The sequence below is a fragment of the Myxocyprinus asiaticus genome, chromosome 2 (assembly GCF_019703515.2).
Source record: "Myxocyprinus asiaticus isolate MX2 ecotype Aquarium Trade chromosome 2, UBuf_Myxa_2, whole genome shotgun sequence".
Lineage (NCBI taxonomy): Eukaryota > Metazoa > Chordata > Actinopteri > Cypriniformes > Catostomidae > Myxocyprinus > Myxocyprinus asiaticus.
In genome coordinates, this window is record NC_059345.1 from 5,770,679 (window position 1) to 5,793,772 (window position 23,094).

Consider the following 23,094-nt stretch of genomic DNA (forward strand, 5'->3'; position numbering starts at 1 on the left):
TAATAAATAACACCTTTGTCAACAGTGCATTTATATCAAGTAGACTATATAGTTACCAAAATGGTTTCCAGTATGTTATGGAAGACAAAATCCAAAACAAATCCGTGATTGAGGGCTTTGCTTCAGAGTCAAAGCAAATGCTTTTGTTCAAATAGAAAATCCAATATGTGCTTGTATTGAAAAGCAATGCAGAGTAGATAAAGCAGATCAAATATTATTTTAAATATTTATTTATTGATAAAGTTTTTCATTGTAATGGACATGACAGGTCTTCCATTAGGCTACATTGGGCATCATTTTAAATAAAAAAAGAACTTATTATTTTTTCATACATTTTTGAATCACTTCCATCAAAATGTGTAAGCTATATTCCATATCACACATATCATTATTTAAATATAAAATGTAAATACTATTACCATATACTTTATTTCTTATATCGCCCACCCCATCACATGGTTATTCAGACACAAGTAAAAGACATTCGTTTAACGCTAATAACACGCAATTGTGAATTTTTCCCAAATTGATGTGTAGATGTGCCACACTTATGGATGAATTTAGGACTTATTCATTGGTAGTTGTTTGTGTGTGGGTCAGCCATGGTGAAAACAGCGAAACAAAAGTCTCAAAATTCAAAGAAATAAAACAGAATAGACACAAAAACATGTCAATGAATGCACGTGTGTCACTTGATCCACAAATGCATATTCAATGTTTTACAAGGCCATTTTGTGTTTAATTTGGAACGTCTTTCTTTGGTTAGACACACAAATTGTGTTACATTTATACAAAAGGGAACATTTGTATTCACAAATATGTCTCTATTTGTACAAATAGATGCACAATCATTTAATTCAGAATATCACAGAAACAAGTTGAAAGGCATTTGTGTGTGGATAATTAGATGCATGTATGACATTTATCGAAGTGATGGATAAGTGTTTACGCATTTGTGAATAATTTTGATACTATATTCATCCCATAACCACGGCTCTTTATGTGTTGCAAGCACATGCACTACTCTTTTTTATATAGGAATGGGATTCTAACCTGCATCCCTGTGAGCACAAGGTGTTGCACGCATATGCACTAACCAATGTACCACAGCTTCAACAAAAGACTCTCTTTTAAAGCCACCACTGCAACCTCACAACAATTTCACAGGGAATAACGTTGAATTAATATGCTACATTTTGTAAATACTTGATTTTAACTTTCTTCCAACAGAGACTGACGTGTATGAACTGTCATTTTGAGCGCCATAATAATAACAGGGTAACCATGTGTCATATGGTTAGGTGTGTTAGCATGTCTTTCATGTAGGTGATAGTGATGATACCTGGCCGATCAGGTGCCTGTGCTTCCTGTTGACTACCTAACCCCACCCCCCAGTTCTCTCGCTCTTGTTTCCTCTCTCACCCCGTTGCTTTGCCGGACGGCTGCCTGCAACCATCTTCCACCCACTGCCATCTGTTCCTCTCGTTAATTACAAAACCGCAAACTTCACCTGCACTTGCACTCAAATTACAATAATTACCTCCAGCTCACACCACATCCTCGCTCCCCACTCTAGAGCAGTGACACAAGGACACCGTCTGCCAGCCTGACAGTGGGCGACCTAAATGCTAGTAAACTTAAGATATATGCCACAATCAACCAGGATAACACCCACTATATGACAAAGTCTGACTACATCATAGTACAACTAGTCTGAGCCTCGATGAATTCACAATACAGATGATTGCAGGGTGTTGCACTGACAGTTTGCATCACACATTTTTTTCTAAACTAGATTCACAATGAGTGTGAATCTTCATCCAGGACTTTCTAGTCATGGAGACTGTGTGTAAACACTTTTATAAGAATTAATAAAAGATAAATATTTTTTACCAGACCTAAAGCAATTCTATTTTGGAAGTATTTTAGAAATTGAGGTCAATTACATTTTCTTGTTTTTCGCAAAAAAGTGTTTAAATTAATACTTGTTCTAAATGTCCTACTGATTATCAACTTCACATTTTTAATATTCAAAGCACACATCTGCTTACTCGTCACTCACCTTATGATTAAGTTATACATGCATGCAACGCTGGCCCCATAGACTTCCATTGTAAGTGCTTAGCTGTCCATTTTGTACTGTTTTTTAAACTCAAGAACGACTTAAAATGTATTTTTGTGGTGATTGGCAGCATGTTTACCACCAAAAATAATTACGACTCTATCCTCTTTTTTTTTTTTTTTTTTTTTTTTAAAGCAAAAATCGAGTTACACTGAGGCACTTATAATGGAAGTGAATGGGGCCAATTTGTGGAGGGTTTAAAGGCAGAAATGTGAAGCTTATCATTTTACAAAAGCACTTGTGTATTATTTGAGCTGTAAAATTGTTTAAATCATTATTTGTTTGGTAATTTTAGGGTTTACGGCGTTACAGCATTATGGATGTAAAATTGTATATAGCTTAACAAAGGACTGTAAGTGGTTTAATCCCACTAAAATCATGTTAACACTCATACTGTTAACATCTTGTGGCTATACTTTTGAAACAGTGGCTATTTTAATGTTTACGGATTGGCCCCATTCACTTCCATTGTAAGTGCCTCATGAAAAAAAGGGACAAGTCTAAATTAATTAGTATGGTTATCACCATTATGCCTCATATGCTGTTAATTGAGCTTAAGTTATACTGAACCCGGAATATTTCTTTAAGTGCACTTAGTGAGCAGGTAGTGACCAAACACTACCATTGTAGAAGCTGCAAAACCCAACACACAAGATCTCCATATCAACACGCTGCTAATGGAAATCAGAGTCTCTTCAGAGCTATTTGTCTTTACCCCATACACTGACAAACATCTCCATATAAATCTGCTAACAATGGCATGAAAACAAATTAAACAACCATTCGAAAGATTAATGAATGGCTTTCTCTTGGTAGAGTTGCTTTAGTGCATGCAGTAGGGACATTTGCCTTGTGGTGGTACTGTTTAGGGATAGTCTGTGACCACAGCGTGGTTTCACCTTTAGACTTTTAGCTGTTGGGAGAATTATTACCATCTCTTCATTCATAATTCAGCTGAGCTTTACTGGGGTCAATTGAAGAGTAAAGTGGTGGTTTGCAGTGCAACGGATGCTGACTGAGCTGGACTGAAGGACAGTTAAGACAAGTGATGGGGCAACCGAATGGCTATTGTGGTTTGGTCTATCAATGCACTTATAGGTCAGTGTGGGCAAGGATGCAATGAACAATTCATCATAATGCACCAGACCACATGTTTGTGTGTAGTAGACTGATCATTTTTAGGTAGACAGGTGCACTGATAACAAGACTGATTGAAGCCATATGATGTGCTAAAATGTAGTCATTATTAATAAGAATGCATGTGATCTCAATCCAATCTTGTTTTAAAGTAAACCTAAAAAAATACAATTAAAAGCTGCAGTTACATCCTCTCTCAGAAGTTGAAATCCAGAAGTTTGTATTGTTTTACAGAAATGAGACAGGTAGACATGAGTTACAAAGGTGTTATCCTTTGTAAACCATTAGTACAGTAAGTGTAGCTTGTGCAACCTTTGGTTGATTACTTCATATAGTTTTCGTTTAATTAAGTAATAATGCATGCATTTTTATAATTGCAATAAAATCTATTGGCTTCAAATAATTGGATTTGAATGATCTCATTTATTTTTGCTTTTCTAATTTGTTTGATAACGTTTAATTTAAACATTTCTAATTTATATCATGTATCTTGTTAATGTAAATTATAACGGGACAAATAGTATGTCTTTGCGCTGCTAATTACATTTCTATAGGCTATTATTAGGCTGTAATAACACCTGTCCAGCGTTACAAGCATCGTTTGAAATCTTCAAAGTCCAAAACTGACCTGTTTTCAATAAATAGACATTGATATTGACCTAACAAAATGTCTATATTACAAAAATCGACTAAAGATCACTTACTTTGTGAAGGTCGAAGTCAAACTGAGGTATTTGCAGCAAAAATAATCCACGCGAAATGTGAAAGAAAAATAAACGGCGATTATTACGCCTCGATCCTCATCGAAAAAGAGGCGAACTTTCCAAAAAAATGTCTGAAAATCATAAATATGCCGTTTATCAAAGAGTGTTAAGGGGAGAGAGACAGTCTTGAACTCCTTTGGATTGCACGCGATGTTGACTTTTCCTTAAATAGTGATAAATATTGAGGTAACTCAAATTTCAAGAAATCGAAAATGTGTGGTAAAAAAGCTAAAACAGCTGAGTTTAGTATTAAAGTGGCGAGGCTTTGGTATTACGCTCCTTTCAAATGTCAGAATCGCGTGCCAAATCGTAAGTCGCGCGAGCGAATTCGCACACTGTGCGAAAAAAAAAAAAAAAAAAAGAAAAAAAGAAAAAAAGTTCGCGTCGGTTTCTCAAATCACACAAAAAAATATCGCAAAGTCCTCAAATTCAGATCGTGCGTTCTTGTTGGTCTTTAAACCGTATTCCACATTAGATGTCCGTGATCCTTCTTAAAATATAAAATAGGGTATATTTTAAATATTCGCACCGATCATTCGTTTACCAAGTAGAAGTGCAGTGCATAGTCTCTTGTAAATCCTTGAAAGTCCTCGTCTTCACGAATGATTCAGATAGGGAGTGTGTCGGAGATCTTCCCGTTAATACTCCAACTGTTCACCGATAACTCCCTCCACAATGCATGCGAATAAACGGCCCGTTAAAAACATTATTCGCATTCGCAGCCAAAGTGATGTTACCAGTTCAGTGTTGTTTCGCTTTGCAGCATCTCGCGATTTGGCTTATTTTTTGTTGTTGTCAGTGGTATGGAAGAGCTGGTGTGTTGTCTAATGACCCTTCTGTCTGCGTTTAAAACACCATCTGGAGAGGAGATGCGTTCTCCTGCGCTCCTAACCTCTCTCTCTCTCTCTCTCTCTCTCTCTCTCTCTCTCTCTCTATTTCTGTGACAGCTTCTCAGACCCACAAGCTGACAGCCTGCCTCCCTCTCTTCTCCATTCTGCACTAGTCTCCTCAGATATTGACGATTCCTAATAAAATTCATATCACATTTTTAAAAGACTTGCTATTAACATAATTAGGATGTGCCCACAATTTTCTGCAATACCTAAGGGATCATAAGCACGGTCCCTGTCTCTGATAAAAATGTCCGATTAATTCTCATGAGGGCAGTATTGATGGTCCTCCTTCCGAAACACTGAGAGTCTTTGCCAGGGAACGATTATTTTTATAATGCGTTTCCACTGTGGGCCGCTAGGGGCCGCTGTTTCCCCATATCAGTTCAGCCGCGTCTATGGTGCCCGAAGCCCGATCGAGGCAGATGGGAGATATTTTGTTTTTGGAATATAAAAACGGAGCATTTTATTTTCTAAGAGCATCCTGTTTGGTTAATTTAAACATACTGTCTAAGCATGGATTGCTGATCTACACTAGTGCTACATCTCAATCGGCCTTTTGGAAATAGATCTAGCTACTGTCTGTCACCGTCCACCTAATAATGTGAATAATATATTGCCTTGTTCTGATGCAAGACTTTTTCTTAGACCTTTTGCCATTACTTTTAACCAGCTGCTCCCAATGGTCCCCACCTAACCCTTACCCTAACCCTAACCATATATGTAGTTAATCAAATTAACAATGGATATGTTTTTGTACCTATAGTTAAAATTAATAACTTCTTTTGGGTATAATTGTATTTTAAAGTGATAGTTCACCACCAAAAAAAAAACAAAACAAAAAAAAAAAAAACAACTATCATCATTTACTCACCCTCATGCCATCCCAGATGGGTATGCCTTTCTTTATTCTGCTGAAAACAAACAAAGATTTTTAGAAGAATATTTCAGCTCTGTAGGTCCATACAATGCAAGTGAATGGTGGTTAGAACTTTGAAGGTCCAAAAAGCACATAAAGGCAGCATAAAAGTAATCCATACGACTCCAGTGGTTTAATCCAATTCTTCAGATATTTAAGTCCTTCTTTACTATGAATTCTCCCTGCCCAGTAGGTGGCGGTATGCACAAAGAATGCAAATTGCCAAAAACAAAAGAAGAATGTGAAAGTGAAAGTGGAGATTTATAGTAAAAAGGACTTAAATATAGATCTGTTTCTCACCCACACCTATTATATCGCTTAAAAAGATATGGATTTAACCACTGAAGTCTTATGGATTACTTTAATGCTGTCTTTATGTGCTTTTTGGGCCTTCAAAGTTCTGGCCACCATTCACTTGCATTGTATGGACCTGCAGAGGTGAGATTTTCTTTTAAAAATATTTCGTGTTCATACACAGAAAGTCATACACATCTAGAATGGCATGAGGGTGAGTAAATGATGAGAGAATGACCATTTTTGGATGAACTATCCCTTTAAGAACCTATTGTGTACCTTTAAAATGTACATTAATTGTATATGTTTTGTTCCTCTTGGAACAGAAATGCACCTGCACAGAGACATTGTTGTATGTATATGTACCCAAAACAATGGTACCACCCCAGTGATGGCTTATTGTTACTTAAAACGTGCAGTTTAGGACCTTTTTTTCTGAGAGTGTTTAAAAAAATAAAAATAAAAAATAAATAATTTGATTTGGTTTGATATTTTGTTATCTAATGCAATCACATTCATACATTTTTAAGTGTTCTGATATGTACTATGTTCAAGACTGCTTATTAGGTTTCTGTATAGCTATAATCTAATTACTATGAATTAATCCATCAATTTTAAAACCTTCAACTGTAGTTAGTACTTGACTGACTCAAAGAGCCTCATGCAAATTTCTTTTTTTGCACCAAATATGAATACTGATAATAGATGGTATTTCCACACACATTTTCAGCTGTATTTGAATATGAATATGAATTTTTCCTCATGTGGTTTGGGCATGAGTGCAGAATATTTCTCCTTCTGCAGTCTTGGTGGAAAAGCTCTAGTAAATGCAGCTGCTGCCAAAAATGACCGACTTCTTTTGCACCCCCCTTCACTTTATTCAGTTGATTCCCCCATTTTTGACTGTTTAACCATCACCGCACCTGCTAGCCATTCACTAGCGATGTGACTTGGTTTTCTGACTGCAGGTGAGGTGATGAGAAAAGCACATCTGCCTCTCCCCACCCACCCACCCCCCACCCCACCCCACCCCACCCATCAGATATGAAGGGATGTAAAAGAGATGTAAACAAACACATTGAGTGCTACTCTGCCCTTACAGAAAGCACCGGTAGTATAATGTACACAGAAGCAGCTGCCCCACACCTTCTTTAGTCCCACTATTTATTCAGCAGAGAACCCAAGCTAATTCTAGAGAAGAACAGCTTACAATTTTCTTTGAAAATGGCACAAATCTGAAATACAGTAAATGCATCACTGGTTATGGATATAGTTATGGATCTTCTACCATTATCATTAGTGGCGCTGCTCAGGCAAGTATCACTATTACTATTGCTCATACTTACAACAGGGATTTAAACAAACCCCTAATCCAAATTAAAATTCACCACCCAAAATAAGGCGAAACAATCACATAGACTTCGCCAGGGGTGGTTGTAGGGTCAGTGGATATTCAGGGCTTATATGGGGCCATCCTTTAATCGGAATATAATCCTTAATAATAAATATTTAAATGTTACATCTGTGAGATGTCATTTATATTGTAAATCTTTAAATATTACCGAAACTAAAACTACTCAAAGGTCCCACTAACTTTTCTCTCAGCTTTAGATATGCTTGAAGATCAGAAATTACACGCTTTTATCACTACTGTACTTCAAAGCGTGTTTAAAAAAAACACTATATTGTCCCTTTCGGCTTACCGTAGTTCGACGCACATTGTGTACAGGTGGTTTTAGTGAATTTAGAAGATACAAAGTCTTTCTAGCAAGTCAGTCCACTGTTGGCCATCTTTGGAACCCTCTCAGGAGGTTATTTCCAGTCATGCCAGTGCAGCTCCGATTTCCTTGAATGGGGAAAAACCGAAATCTCCAAAATGGTTTGTCAAGATTACGATCAAGAACATATTTCAAATCAGCAGTAAAGTCTGACAACATTGGATTCTTAAATCCTGCTTCTTTACCTCAGATTACACTAAAATACGCAATTTTCCTGGCTGGAATAGCCAATGCACGTTGTCGAGATGGACAGGCTAATTCTGTATCTAAAAGATGATTGGCTTTTTACCTGTAAGGCGGGACTTCATTTCTACATCCATTGACCGTTGGGTGTTCCAATTTCTCCAGTTAATTTTAATAGAAGTGGCCCGTCTCTGCTAGCAATCACCCAAAACACCTTAGAAATGGTACAGCAACTCCCGGGCAACCACCCACCACACTCCTACATTGTGCTGTTAATTTTTGAAGGGGGAGGGGGGGTGAATTTTCCATGTGCCCAACTCCAGTCGAACAGCACAACAACCCAGGGGGACAGCTCCCACCAAACCCCCCCGGTCTAAGTAAGACAGAACCCATTGCGCACCCAAAAGGTCAAAATCCTCCCCACAGATCATATAATACCAGCCCTGCTGGCAAGTGCCACTCGCACTTACTTCACACTCACTTTAGTTATCATTATAAGATCAGAAAATGGTTAAGACAGAAGTAATTTAAGTACAGTTGCCATTCAATGATGCAGTAATATTGAAGCATGTGACAAAAAGCACTTGTGTGGGCATGCTCCAATTTGTCTGTCGATAGAATTTACAACTACAGTAGATGAAAACTCTCAGCCTTGAGAAATCCTGTAAAAAGAGCAGCCTTCATTGCATTGCCCGTCCTCTCCTTCCAAGGCTTGCTAATATTGTATATGCAGTAAGAGACAATAAATAGATCCTGTGTGACTTGAGTTCCTTACTCCCATAATCTTTACTCCACCATTACTGATATGTGGTGAGATGTTTTAGTTATTTTTTTATTTATCTTTTTTACAGCTGAATGCAATACGTTTCAGTCTAAGCTGTTCTTGCAAGGGCAAAAGTCTCAAACTAATCAAGTGTGAAGCACTAGGAAGCTACAGTATCTGCCTCCTGCGCAAACACCCTAAAATGTGCAAGTATGAGGTTAGCAATTTCAGAGACTTGGATAATGAGACTATTGGATCATTCTGACCCACTAAGGGAGGCTGAAAAGAGACAGACCAGATGACATGAGAGGGCTGACCTTAGTCAAGAGGTGCCACTAATGTCCCAGCAAGGGCTTTTGACCTTTGGTCAGTTGGAAGTGGAGAGGGCAGTGAGAGGAGAAAGCTGGCTTAATAGAGCGCAACAATGCAAGCCCACTTTTTTAGCCGTCTTAGTTCCATAAGTATTGTTCCTATACATTTGTCCATAGGGATTTCATAAAATGCTTCATAAAAGAGCTCTAAGCCATGAACCAAACCAACCAGATCCAAAGGAAATCACATTACAAACTTTGATTTTAAGCTAAAAAGTATTTGAAAATCGGACAACAAGACAAAGGTACGAGACTGAGTACTTAATGTTTTTCATGAGGGAATAAACTACAATAACATGAAGCATTGTGAAGGACATAATCAAAATAAAAATTATGGAAAAATATACAACTATTGATTTAATGTTGTTGACTGAGTATACAATAAATATATTTTAAGTTTATTGCAAAATATTGAGATATATACAAATATAAGTGGTTTGAGTGTTTAGGGAGACCGACACAGTTGTGTCAATTATCTGAACTATGCTATCCACATCAGTTTTATAGTTTTATTCTCCTACTGTAGGTCAGCAATTCTCTCTTTTTTTGTCAGTTTGTTTGTCAATTTAACAGACACATCATATAGACAAGCTGATGCACAAACTGAGAACTCCATTAAAGGAGCAATATGTAACATTGACATCAAGCATTTAAAATGGGTACTGCAGTCCAAATTCAAAATATTGGAGAGAGTTGTTTCCCCCGCCCCCTCCTACCCAGACTTAAAGCTCACGTGGGCTGCCAGTTTGAGGACACGCAACAGGAACAAGCAAACTGACAATGGCAAACGATGAGCCTTACACTGTAAGCTGTCAGTTAATGTATACGTTTGCAATGTTTTATTGTTTGCAAATTATAAACCAGCTCATGTGGAACTCTGTCAATGTTATCTATAGTAGATATATTACTGGCTTCCATGGCTGCAGCGCACTGTGTTTGCCCGCTAACTTGTTTCAGATCTGGCAACCCGGGGTGTCGAAATACTAATGGGAAATTGGCAGTGGGCGGGATCACACAGGCCAAAACACAAACAGAAATCCCGGCCCGGAACGGACATTTCAAAGTAGAATATACTGGCTGTTGCATTGTTTTCGGAGAAGCCAATATTTCAACATAGCATGTTTCCTAAATCTCTGATAACATATTATGATAATTTTATGCTTTAGTTCAGTAAATATATTACATATTGCACCTTTAAGTCTCCTGTGTTATGAAAGGGCATCATCTGAGCAATGTAATGTGTTTCTGGGCATTTGCACACTTCTGCTACTGCTACCTTAACAGAACACTATCTGCAACAGGCTGGGTTCCTAGGTGTAAGGCAGATGGATGACTAGTTGTCCCTGGCCTTGATGGAGTGTTCATGGCCCTTTTCCCTGCTGGGGAGTTACAGCCCTGCCTGTCTTACACCAGCAGGTCCTGCTTTGGCCACACATGCTGCTCACACACTCCTGCTAAACCTCTGCACGTGTGTGCGCATTAAAAATACTCATACATAACAAAGACACTTCTAGCTATGCAAGCTCGATTTCACACGTTGTGATTTCAAAATGGGTCAGAAAGCAATTCATAAAGCAATGCAAGTACAAATCCTCAGCACTGCCACAAGGGGCACTATAGTGGGCATCAGTGCAAACTATCCAACCAAGTGTCATGACAAGTCGTAATAATAATACGAGATGGTGAATTTGTAAGAAATTGCAAAAATTTTTCTTTTACAAAAGCCAAACCCCAAAACTAAAGCTAAACCTAACCATAAAGTCTAACCCTCTAATAGGAAAATCACTGTTGTGCACCACAGAAGAAAGAGAAACATTATGGATTTGAACAGGCTTATTTTCCCCCTGAGTTTAAAGGGATAGTTCACCCCAAAATTAAAATTCTCTCATTATTTACTCACCCTCATGACATCCCAAATGTGGTTGACTTTCTTTCTTCTGCTGAACACAAATTAAGATTTTTTAGAAGAATATCTCAGATCTGTAGGTTCATACAATTCAAGTGAATGGTGACCAGAACTTTGAAGCTCCAAAAATCACATAAGTCAGTATAAATGTAATCCATATGACTCCAGTGGTTTAATATATGCCTTCTGAAGTGATATAATAGGTGTGGGTGAGAAACAGATCAAGATTTTTTTTTTACTATAAATCTCCACATTCACTTTCACATTCTGAAAGTGAAAGAGAAGATTTATAGTAAACAAGGATTATAATATTGATCTGTTTCTCACCCTAAGTGACTGTAATGCTTCAGAAGACATATATTAAACCACTGGAGTCTTATGGATTACTTTTATGCTGCCTTAGCTTAATGATTTCTGGTCACCATTCACTTGCATTGTATGGGCCTATAGAGCTGAGATATTCTTCTAAAAATCTTTGTTTGTGTTCAGCAGAAGAAAGAAAGTCACATCTGGGATGGCATGAGAGTAAGTAAATGATGAGAGAATTTTCATTTTTGGGTGAACCCTCCCTTTAATCCCAACACATCTTACCTAAAACTAATCATAAGTCTAACCCCTAACCTAAAATCGAAACCAAACCATTGTGTAACACGGAAGAAAGAAAACATTGGGTTTGGAATGAGATGAGAGAAGCATATCAGAGGTTATTGACATACATCAGTCATTTGTATTGCAGAAATAAATATGGAAAGAGTAACCAAATTTGTTCACTGACTTTTCCTTTCTTAAAAGAAAGTGTTGGATATGAGGCTAGCTAAGATTTGATGCCTGCATTGATTTGAAATTCTGCTTGTTGATTGGTTGGTCTCCATGGGAATAAAAGTTGTACCTTTTAGTACTAGCCAAGTTGTACGATATCTTATGATTTTCCCATCTCGTACAAATTATTACGAGCTGTCATGAAACTGTTTAACTATTTTCCTCTACAGTCAGTTTTCTCTTTCAAGTCAACCAGTATCTTGGCAAAGCAACCGTCTGAAGAGCCCAAGAATTAGTGTTTGCGTTAGACACTTGTATAGACTATGTTTCTGGCCCTCAGGTTACTCAGAATGGAGCAAGATGTGCAGCACAAGGGATTTTTATCGCCATGACAGCAGTTTGATTGACAGAGCAAAGCTCTCATGGGGGTATGTTGGTAGACAGCCTGTCAATGTCAATGCCTGACAGGTCCTCCTTCCAAGCTCCATTTAGGTCTTTGTTAATGTGACTACAGCACTGCTCTACATCCTTCTGAGTGATCACTTTATGGACACTTTGAAACCTCTCCATTATGAGCTCGTATCTCTCTAGCTTCACCACCCTTTATATATTGACCTTCACCTGGTGGCATTAAGAATGTCCTTGCTTTCTCCATCTGATGGAGAGGGAGAGGAGAGAGATGCTCACGCCTGATAGGGCTTATTGTGTCCGTATGGAAATTACTGTCTCATAGGAGGTTGAAATAGAGAAAGCAGGGGAAAAGGTTTGAGAGAGATCTTTTCTTCACTTGCACATTATAAATCCCTTCCTGTGGCTGCAGTCACCATCCAGAGTGTTGGAAAGAGATAAGCACCGAGTGCTGGTGGAGAGAAACACAGCTCTTTTGTCCTCTCTCTTTGTCCTCTCCCACTGAAGCTCTGGCATTCAGTGGGCCTGTTGAGTCACCCTTACAGACTGCCGTAAATGAAAGTTATTTTAAGCACAGCCGCTTGGAGAGAGGGAGTTTATCTAATGAGAAAGTAGCCACAGGCGGTGCAACCAGGAATGGAGTCATCCACTTTAAAACCGAGAGTGGAGCAAGACGCACTGAGGAAGCAGATGTGTCGCCATTGCGTTTGTTCATTGTTATCGGTGTCCTGAATCACAGAGATTAAAAGTATATGGTGAAAAAGTGTTCATGTGAATGTGTGTGCTATCATTTCTCAACAGGGTGATGCTGAGAAGACAGACAAAGAGAGGATGTGAGACAGGACAGGAAGTGAGACAATGCATGAGTATAAGATAATGAACTGGTTCTGTAATGCAGCATAACGCAACAGATTATTGCACCATGCACTTGACCGCAAACTTAAAATTCCACTTTGTGACCGTAGACTTTGTCATTTTAAACTAGTCTGGCAATTCTCTGTTGACCTCTCTCATCAACAAGGCATTTCCGTCCACAGAACTGCCATTCACTGGATGTTTTTTGTTTTTGGGACCATTCGGAGTAAATTCTAGAGACTGTTGTACGTGAAAATTAACTATTGACGCGAGTGCATGCTGCCAAGATGAGCCAGCAAAACCTTCTCTGCTGGCCTAACATGCCAAATAAATAAATATTATTCATCCTTTCATTCTCAATCACCTTTTTGCCTATGTATTTTTAATCGCTTTCCACTCTTAGTTAATCTACAAACAAATAGAGAAAAACGAACGTTTATTCAGTCAGAATTTATTCTTTGATGCTTACAAGCAAAGTGTGACAACTGTTTCACAAATCGCATGCCCGAAGCCGAAGCAGCATGTGATTCTGAGCTCCACCCCCTCAGGCCTTCAGAATTTCTTCAGAATCCCTCAACAGTGTAAATGAATGGGCAACAAAAGTCAGATTGTCAGATTCATCAGCCAATCAGATTGATTTATTTGTTCTTGGTGGGTAGGATCTTTAGGATATGTCCTGGTCGAGGCCTTCTAGCTGGCCTTGAGTGACGCAATCACGCTTTAAGTGATGTATGTAATTCAAGGGCGAAAAGTGTAAGATAAAGCTGTCTGACGAGTCGGCTGAGATCCTTATGGATTTAAAAAAAATAGATGTTCTGCATGACTGTGTGATTGCTTAATTTATTAAACAGGAAAGGAGGACTGATTTTCACTTCAATAAATTGGTAAGTGCTTTTTGCATTGTTATAGCAACATCAGGAGTTTTCTAAATGTAAATTAGGCTGCTTGAGAATTCAGTATCGGATCAAGTTTTGAAAAGTAGAGCTGCGTTCCACTGAACTCGAAAAGTCGGTTTTTACAACTTCCTGCTAGGAAAAGTGCAATGGAATGCATCTTGAAGTCAGAATTACAACTTGCAGGCTCGTGCAGAAATTCTCAACTCCGATTTCACCGAGATGCAGGGGCATGATGTCACACAAACATGTCCACACTCAGGGAGATATACAAAGTAAGTGATAAACATTCACTTTATTAAGTAATATCGATAAATGAGTTCGTTTCCACATTACATGATATTAAAGCTTGTTTAACAAACGCCTGCAGAAACAGGTGTATAAAACATTATAATCACTTTTGATAATCGTACACCTGAAGCACAAATGCTAGCGCTGCAGCATTGTTTATCAGTTGGGTTGCTAGGAGACATCTCTAATAGAGTGATACCCCTGCTAAGCTAACGGGAGCGTTGCAGTTCCGAATATCGGGGAATGGAATGCATTTATGGTCAGAGATATCAAGTAGGAATATCTCACATCCAACTTGCATGGAACGCAGCATAACGTGTACCCTGACAAAACAGAATTTATTGCAAGCAACATTTAAATCGCAAATATTATTAGATACGATTTTTCCAGGTATTATAGAAAGGTAGATTCATATGAAAAATTATGATTTTTGAATGTCTGTTCGGGAGACTTTCATTTCACAAACAGTCATACTGCAGTGTTAGGCTTGCTTGAGCATTAAGTGTTGTTTCAAGTTCTGGCTTTCATGCGTGGACGTGTTTTTAAAATGTCAATTGGTATTACTAGTTAGCTGCAACATAATGTATGATGCCCAAAGGCATAAGGTGTCTTATTCATTGTGAAATTTTGTTTTCTTAATGGAAATTAATCACACTGAAGCCTAGACTTTAAATGCACGGCCCGCCACTGCATAAGCGCAATACACCCACATCAAAAACAGACAGACATGGAGCACAAGTGTCCAGATCCCGACACAGACCGAAACAGAACCAGACAGGAAGTCAGGACCCAGACACCATACTCCTAGAGTGGAGTTTGAACAGGCAACCTTTTGCTTACCTGTTCTGTGTTTTAGTCCACTATGCTAAACCACCCCCAAGTAGTGCCTTATAATGTTGTCAAGAGCCCAACATTTCAGTAGTTGATACCAATACCAGTAAAATTTCAAGATTATCGATACCAAGTTTGATACCACAGCAAAACTAGTATTCATTTCATTTTACATTTACATTTTACATTAATATAGTAGACGCTTTTATCCAAAGTGACTTACAAATGAGGTTAGAAGCTCATTCCACCACAGAGGCACAGAGAAAGTGAAAGATCGTGAAATAGACTTTGAGCCTCTTTGTGATGGTACCATCAGGTGCCGCTTGTTCATAGACCACAAAGAGCGAGTTGGAGCATAGACCTGTAGAAGTGAATTGAAGGAAGAGGGTGCGGTTCCATTGGCTGCCCTGAAGGCCAGAGGCAAAGCCTTGAATTTGACGGGGCAGGTACAGGAAGCCAGTGGAGAGAAATCAAGAGTGGGGTGACATGAGCCCTTTTTGGCTGATTGAACACCAGACAAACTGCTACATTCTGGACTATATGCAGTGGCTTGATTGTGTTAGCTGGAAGGCCAGCCAACAGGGCATTGCGATATTCCAGTCTTGAAATGACCAGAGCTTGGACCAGGAGCTATGCTGCATATTCAGACAGTTGTTTCTGATGTTGTAAAACTGATGAGATGCAGGCAGTAAAATTAAGCTGGTCATCTACCACCACTCCCAGGTTCCGAGCTGTTCTGTGTGGTGTTGGTGTAGTTAAACCAAGATGAATAGTGAAGTTGTGGTCAACAGAATGGTTGGCTGGGATCACTAGGAGTTCTGGTTTGGAAAGGTTGAGCTGAAAGTGTCGTTCCTTCATTCAGGCCGAAATGTTTTAGAGGAAGGCAGAGATACCGTACGAGCTGAGACAGTATGGTCATCAGGCTGGAACGACAGGTAGAGCTGCATATCATCTGCATAGCAATGGTAGGAAAAGCCATGTGCCTCAATGATCGTCCAAGTGATGTTGTGTACATCGCGAAGAGGAGGGGTCCAAGCACCTATCTGAGGAACACCAGTGGTCAGATGGTGTGACTTGAACACCTCTCCAGGACACCTTAAAAGATCTGCCAATGAGGTATGACTCAAACCATCCAAGCGTGGATAGTTCACCCAATAATGGAAATTCTCCCAACATTTACTCATCCACATGTTGTTCCAAAGCAGTTTTACAAAGAGTAGTGCCTTAATAATACTGTCAAGACACCAAATTTTCAGTAGTCAATAATAGTGAAATTTTGCGATTTTCCATAGCAATTTCGATTTCCTAATTAACGGGATAGTACACCCAAAAACAGAAATTCTGTCATCATTTACTAACACTCATGTTATTCTAAAGCAGTTTTTACAAAGAGTGGTGCCTTATAATGTTACCAGTGAAATTTCGCAATTCTAAATACTAATTTCAATATCACAGCAAAAACTAATACTAATACTAATACCTTAAATTCTGTAGGAGAAATAAAAAATAAAAATGTGCCCATTGTTGAAATACAGTTAGTTTACAGACAGAGCTATAATTAAATGTGAAAAACATGGTTCAGAGAATTTTGGTTTTGGGAGTATTTGCTGAGAAATGTTTGAGTTCATATTTCAATTTCTGTCTTTTGATTGCAGACTTTATCTTGGCAAATCTGTGCACAGTTTGAGAAATTGTTGAGATCTCTAGAGAAGTCACATATGAGAAAACTACAGTCTTTTTCTCAGGAGAAAAATCCTTAATCAACAGTCTCCATTTGCTCTCCATTTAAATCTCACTGCTGTCTAAGTGAAACAGTTGTGCTATGGGTCTTATGTACCCAGCTCAAAGGTTGCTCTTTCAAAACACAGGAGACTCAATATCTCAGTTTCATTAATGTAAATGTAAAATGTCTAATTTTTGAGTTCATATTAAAATCTGCAGACTTCTTGGAAAATCGAACAGATTATCTGTGTTTTTTTTCTCAGTAGAAAAATCTAAAAAGCACAAAACATAAACAAAATTCTCATTTGATCTTCATTCGATCTCATTGCTGCCTTGGAAAAACATCTGAAACTGTAAAGAGATATAATTTGTGAATTTTATTTCCTACGAAAAACCTCTTCACTGCTGATGTTGTGAAGTGCAGAAATCGTTGAGTTTTCATTTGCACATCTGTATATTGTTGTGCGCTTGCAGGTGTACGTGTTGATAGTTAAACCCTGTCTTTGGGTTTGTGTTTGTGTGTTCAGGCAGTTGGCAGTGCTGGGACTGCAGATAGCAGCAGAGAGGGTTGATGCACAGTATCACGTTGTGAACATCTGTTCCTCCTAGAGACCACAAAGCTGGTGCAGAGGAAATAGAAAGGATAACTGCTCTCTGCCTCACTCTTTCACTTATTTTGTCTCTATTCCTCACTCCCTTCCCCAGTTCTGCCCCCAAAAATGTTACTCACACGTACAGTACACATGCTTTGAGACCCCTTACAAAAAAGTACTGTGGTGGTACTATGGTACAGTGATGGCATCAGGTGGTAATCCATAATACTGTAATATATGGCACTGTATAATTGCCATATTCATGTACGATAGTATTCACGTGGTATACCAATGGTATTTCAAAGAATACCATGATATTAGGACCATGATAGTATTAAAAAACATGGTAATACCATGATATGTGATCATAGGTGATTGAGGTGAACCTACATTATGTAGACAATCCCAACAGTGAAGTCTGGTCTTTCTAGTTTTGTTCCAAAACTTAGTGAGCCGCATTGTAATCTACTGTCAAAATAACTTAAAAGGAACATAATAAGTGACTGATTTGAATTGCAGTTGGGTTGCCACCCATCCTGTAAAATACAGGATCGTCCCGTATTTAAAGATGAAATGATGCATACCGTATCTAATCACTACGGGATGCGATTTGTCCCGTATTTAAGCTGGTCCGAATCATTCAAGATTGTTCATTCGATGTGATATTGATATTCTTTATGAATTTTGGCTTCAGTGGGTAAGAGACCATCTGAGAAGTCCACACATTGTGCTAAAACATGGTAAAATTGTGGAGGGTTTGGTAAGGGACCATCTAAAAAAGTCAGCCAGCACCCTTCCCACCTCCAATTTATCATAATAAGTGTAAATTACAGCACTCCATTTACAGTAAGTCTACTCCCGTTGCCTTAAAATGTTATATTTACAATGTATATTTTTGTCCGTTGTGTGAAGAAATGCACTTACAAATCAGAGGCGTTTCAATTAGTCTATCGGCATATCAGTAACGTCAAACTAGAATTCTAGTATTATTGTGTTGCTCACATTCTGTGTATCATTTTATTTAAAATTTGAATAACACTTTTGATTTTATGCAAATAAAGTTATTCAGGAACACAGTTCTTGGCTTGCTTTGGATGTGTAGCCTACATTAAGAATATGGCATGCAGTTGCCCCACACAAACTAAGTCGAAATAATCGTAATTGCAATATCAAAGGAAATAATCGACAATTAAGATTTTTTCATAATCGTGCATCGTTACTTTAAAGCCTAACCCAAACAATGGAAAAAGCCAAGCTTTTTTCTCCTGAACAAACTAAAGGCGCGGTCACAAATACCTTTGCACGGCGAAATTTCACGCCCGAAGATGCAATAGGTGGACGTTGAGCACTTGTGAAACCAGCAAAAATATAATTGTTCAGCAGCCTCTTTTTAATGCTGCACTTTATACTCTATGAGACTTAAGTTAAAAAGAAACTCACCGCTAAAATAATATCCTTGTCCATTGTAAATATTCAGTGTAGCAGTGTATGAAGCACTGCCCTCACAGAGGTCACTGCCAAACCAAGCAACTCCATGCAAAATCCATGAGGGGAAATTGTTTGTTACTGGAAGTCCATCGCATGAAATTCCCGATTGTGTGGATTCCCATTGAGATGACTGTATTTAACCCACAGAATTTTGCAGTGCGAAGGTATTTGTGACTACACCTTAAAGCAACCTAGGGGTACAAAACGCATTTATACTATGAGCGTTATCGTTTTACAATTAGTTTGAGGAAAATAAATTAATAAAGAACCTCCTGTCCAAGCCACACCCACAATTAGTTTTAACCAATCGTCAGCGCTCTTCCAATTGCCGATTTCTCCTAGGTCAAACATTTCAGGGATGTGACAAAACACCTTAGCAGAAGAAAAAAAACATGCATTTCATCATAATATTTGGGCGAACTAAAAGAAGCCTGTTCACCAGTAAGTATAAATTTGCATCATGTTTTACTACACACAATTCACACACCTAATAAAACACTTCCATGAGTGTACAAACAGCATTCCAGGATATCAGTGGTCATACGCAATATTGATTTAGTGTTTGTTATGTCTGGCAAAGAGTTCAAGTGTTAATTTATCTGTCCTCATTTCCCCTACAAGCATAGACTGGCCTTAACACACATTCAGCACTGTTAGCTATACTAAGATGCTAAGGTAGTGGCCAGCATATCATCCAAGCAAACATATTCAAATAGCTGTGGATTAGTGTGGCTAAGCTCTTTGCTGTCTGTGATAGCAAGGAACCAGCACTTTGTTTTGATAATTTCCCCTCCATTTTTAACTCCAAGAATTTCAGGGTTTAAATTCATGTGTGTGGTGGGTGGCTGTTTCTCATAACAGACTGGTCGGTACTGTATGCAGCGTGCGTGTGATGATAAGGCATGGGGAGAGAAGCCAGCACTATGACATCTTTTCACCACCATAGTTATCGTTCGCCGCAGCTGCGCCCAAGTTGCCCCACATCTGTTGCCTCACAAGAAGCTTTGCCGTTATCGCCCAACACGAAAAGCCCCTCCATCACCCAGCTGTTGACTACACCTCCCATCAGCCCCCTCTCATACCTGCACACACACCTAGATAGGTAGCAGTACAGAGGACAAAGCGTCACTGTTTACAAGCCCCGGGGTGCTTCCTTTGTAGCTAAGCAGTGGGCTTGCCATAGGGACGTTTAGCGTGCTGCCTCAGCCGTTTTATCACTGAATTACAGGGGATGTTTATAACTAAGCCTAATTATACTGCGCTTATCAGAGAAACGTGCACAGAGCTCATTATTGCCGAAAGCATAGCATCGCCGCAGGTAATGCACAATGCTGTATATTAGCATCCAACAGGAGCTAAAACCATTTTTGACTTAAGGCCATAAAGTGCAGCTTAAAAGTGTCACTTCAGCGAATAATTCTTATGGTGGTCTCAAGTGGTTTTTCCAGTTCTCAGATACTGTCAACCCTGTTTGGAGTCAGTTCAATAATTTTCAGAGCAATTACATGTTCTTGCCGATTTAAAATGACAGACTGCACAGAGAACGCAAAACCAAGGTAAACAGCAAATAGATGTAACCAAATGTGCAATATTCATGGAAACCAAATGTAAACTTTGAAAATTACCCATATTGATCGACCACTAATCTGAATATCAGCGGGATGGGTGGTAATGGGCCTAGTAAAAAGTAAAAACCATGTAATGGAGATACTGCAATCTTCTCTGTGTACAGATATGGGTGTATATTGACCCCAAAATCTCAAGCACACTTTTCAAGCACACATTTTCACAAACAGATCAAAGGTTAACCCTAACCTTAATCCAATAGCATCATGTTTTTGGAGATGCTACTTATGTATATCATGATCTAAAGCAACAACATTCATACATTTTGCATTATTCATACTCTTGTATGTGTGTTTCTTGTACTCACTTGCACTCTTTTGTGGAAGGGCCAATCGATGAAGGGTCCGTTTATCCGGGGCCACTCCACGGCTGGTCAGTGTGACTGTTGGAACAGTTGGTGCAGCAAGAGCCATGGAGAAGAACGAGGTGGTTGAGGAAGATCTCCTGATCCCAGTCCTGCTAAATCTCTTTGCATGGATCTCCCTAGTCATCTCATCCAAATGCATCTGCTCGCAAAGTGCTACAAATCCACCGCTCAAGGTAACCGAGGCCCGCAAGATACTCACTATCAGCTGTTGTTCGCTTCGTAGGAAACACACGGTCCCACTCTGAATACTCAAGCTGTGTTGTCCAGTTCAGAAGACAGATGTCTACAATTATGGACTGCCGCACACTTCAATGAGAAGTCTACGCAAGAGCAGAATCAGTGAGAATATCTGCTAAAAACCTTAGAACATCGATAAAACAAATGCTTACCATAAACCTTTTCCTTTCTACTCTTTAGATTAGGTAGCCTTTTTTTATGCTGGTGTCATTCTTAAAAATGTATGGGCTTCTGGGCAAACAGTGATATGCTCTGTCAAGACAGTGAGCATGTAGTGAGCACATGTTCCTCCCACCAGACTCTCTCACTCTTTCTCTCTCTCTTTGTAATAGCTGTAAAAAAAAAAAAAAAAGGGTGTGATAAGTGTGGCAGAGAGGTCAGCCTGCCTGTCAGGTTCAGACTGTCCTCAAAAGTGGACAATGTTTGTATATACAGTATGCCTGTGTATGCATGTGTGTGTATGTGTTGGTTTACTTAGTATATATGCATAAATAAAATTGTACTTTAGGGAAACTGACTTCATACATCCACCAAAAATCATTTTGACACCATTTGCTTGATAGTCATTGCAAAAGTGGCTCAGAAATGTTAAGTTAATTCTGAGAAAATCTTAAGCATCATTTGTTTTGCAGATGCCACTTGCTTTTGAGATTTTGTTATCTAATGCAATGACATTCAGACATGTAAATGTGGCTTAAGTCTCCAAATACATTTGGGGCCACTGTATGTCCTCATTTAGTCCCTTTGTGAGCAGGTGGTTCCCCAGGGGAGAGTAAACAGTACTGACAGACTATGATAGCTTGTGTCCAGGCTTCCTCTGGCAGGAACCAGCTGTGTCTGTGGGCAGATCAATCTTCCTCTTCCTACTGGACAGAGGGCTCCTCTCGGTGCCCATAATTCCTCTCTGACACCTCCAAGCCTGCACATATGCTCAGACAGGTTCAGGGGCAAGCAGTTAGGGACTCGAATCTCAGTATCGCTCCCCAAGTCTTGTTTCTTACCAATGGCATTACTATAAATAAAATACATTATTAATGTTCCTATTTGAAGTTTGAAGGTACTGTATATTACAACATAGACAGGGTTGTTTCATTATTTCATCACAATGTATTAGATTAAGTACTTGCAAGGCAACATTGTAGTGAAATTACTCTTGTTTTATTGCAAGGCAAATGCTATTGCTTATAATTAAAGGTGCACTCAGTGACTTTTGTCTCTGTGTCATCTTGGACTTACACTGACACCTAGTGGCTTGGATGCAGCATCATTTAAAATAAATATTTTCAGTTTCAGATGCCATTGTAGAAATGTAGTATTCATAGTCAGCCATGATTACTTTAATCAATATGTGAAAGTGTCAAATAACAGGATGGTTACTGAGATTAAGCGAGTAGTATTCAGCTGGTCATGTGATTCTAACATGGCCGCCCCCATGTGCGGACCCTCTCCATGTAGAATAAAACAGCTTTTAGAAGGTTACTGATATGACTGGAGTTTTCATTTTAATGTGAGTGGTTATGATTTCCTACATATATTGCAAAATTAAAATTTATGTCTTTAGGAAAATTACTGAGTGCACCTTTAAGCTAAGGGACATTAAACTTCAGTGCATAAATGTTTGGGCTATTTACATGAATAATACTTCAAATTGTGTGTCTTTTTAAAGAAAGGTGTGCTATTATGTTTCTAAATTATCTGTCTTATGATTTTGCATGGCGGACAATTAAACGGGTAAAAGATTCCAATAGACATACATTGCAGGAGGGACCTGAGACCAGAATATCATAGATACTTTGAGGTGGACTTTTCGGCCAGTAAGCAACCAAATAGGCCAGTAAGCAACCACCCAGAACACCCTAGAAACTTTGCAATACCCTAGCAACCACTCAAACCACAC

General features: G+C 38.8%; 1 protein-coding gene across 1 annotated transcript in view; it reads right to left on the reverse strand.

Annotated features, from left to right (window-relative positions):
* The window catches only part of LOC127454057 (protein CBFA2T3-like), a 76,378-nt gene extending 54,867 nt beyond the window's left edge, over nucleotides 1–21,511 (reverse strand). The window contains exon 1 of the mRNA XM_051721004.1: nucleotides 20,901–21,511. Coding sequence (XP_051576964.1) covers nucleotides 20,901–21,099 — 199 coding nt within the window. The 5' untranslated portion in view covers nucleotides 21,100–21,511. The remainder of the gene's footprint in view (nucleotides 1–20,900) is intronic.
* Nucleotides 21,512–23,094: the final 1,583 nt, after the last annotated feature.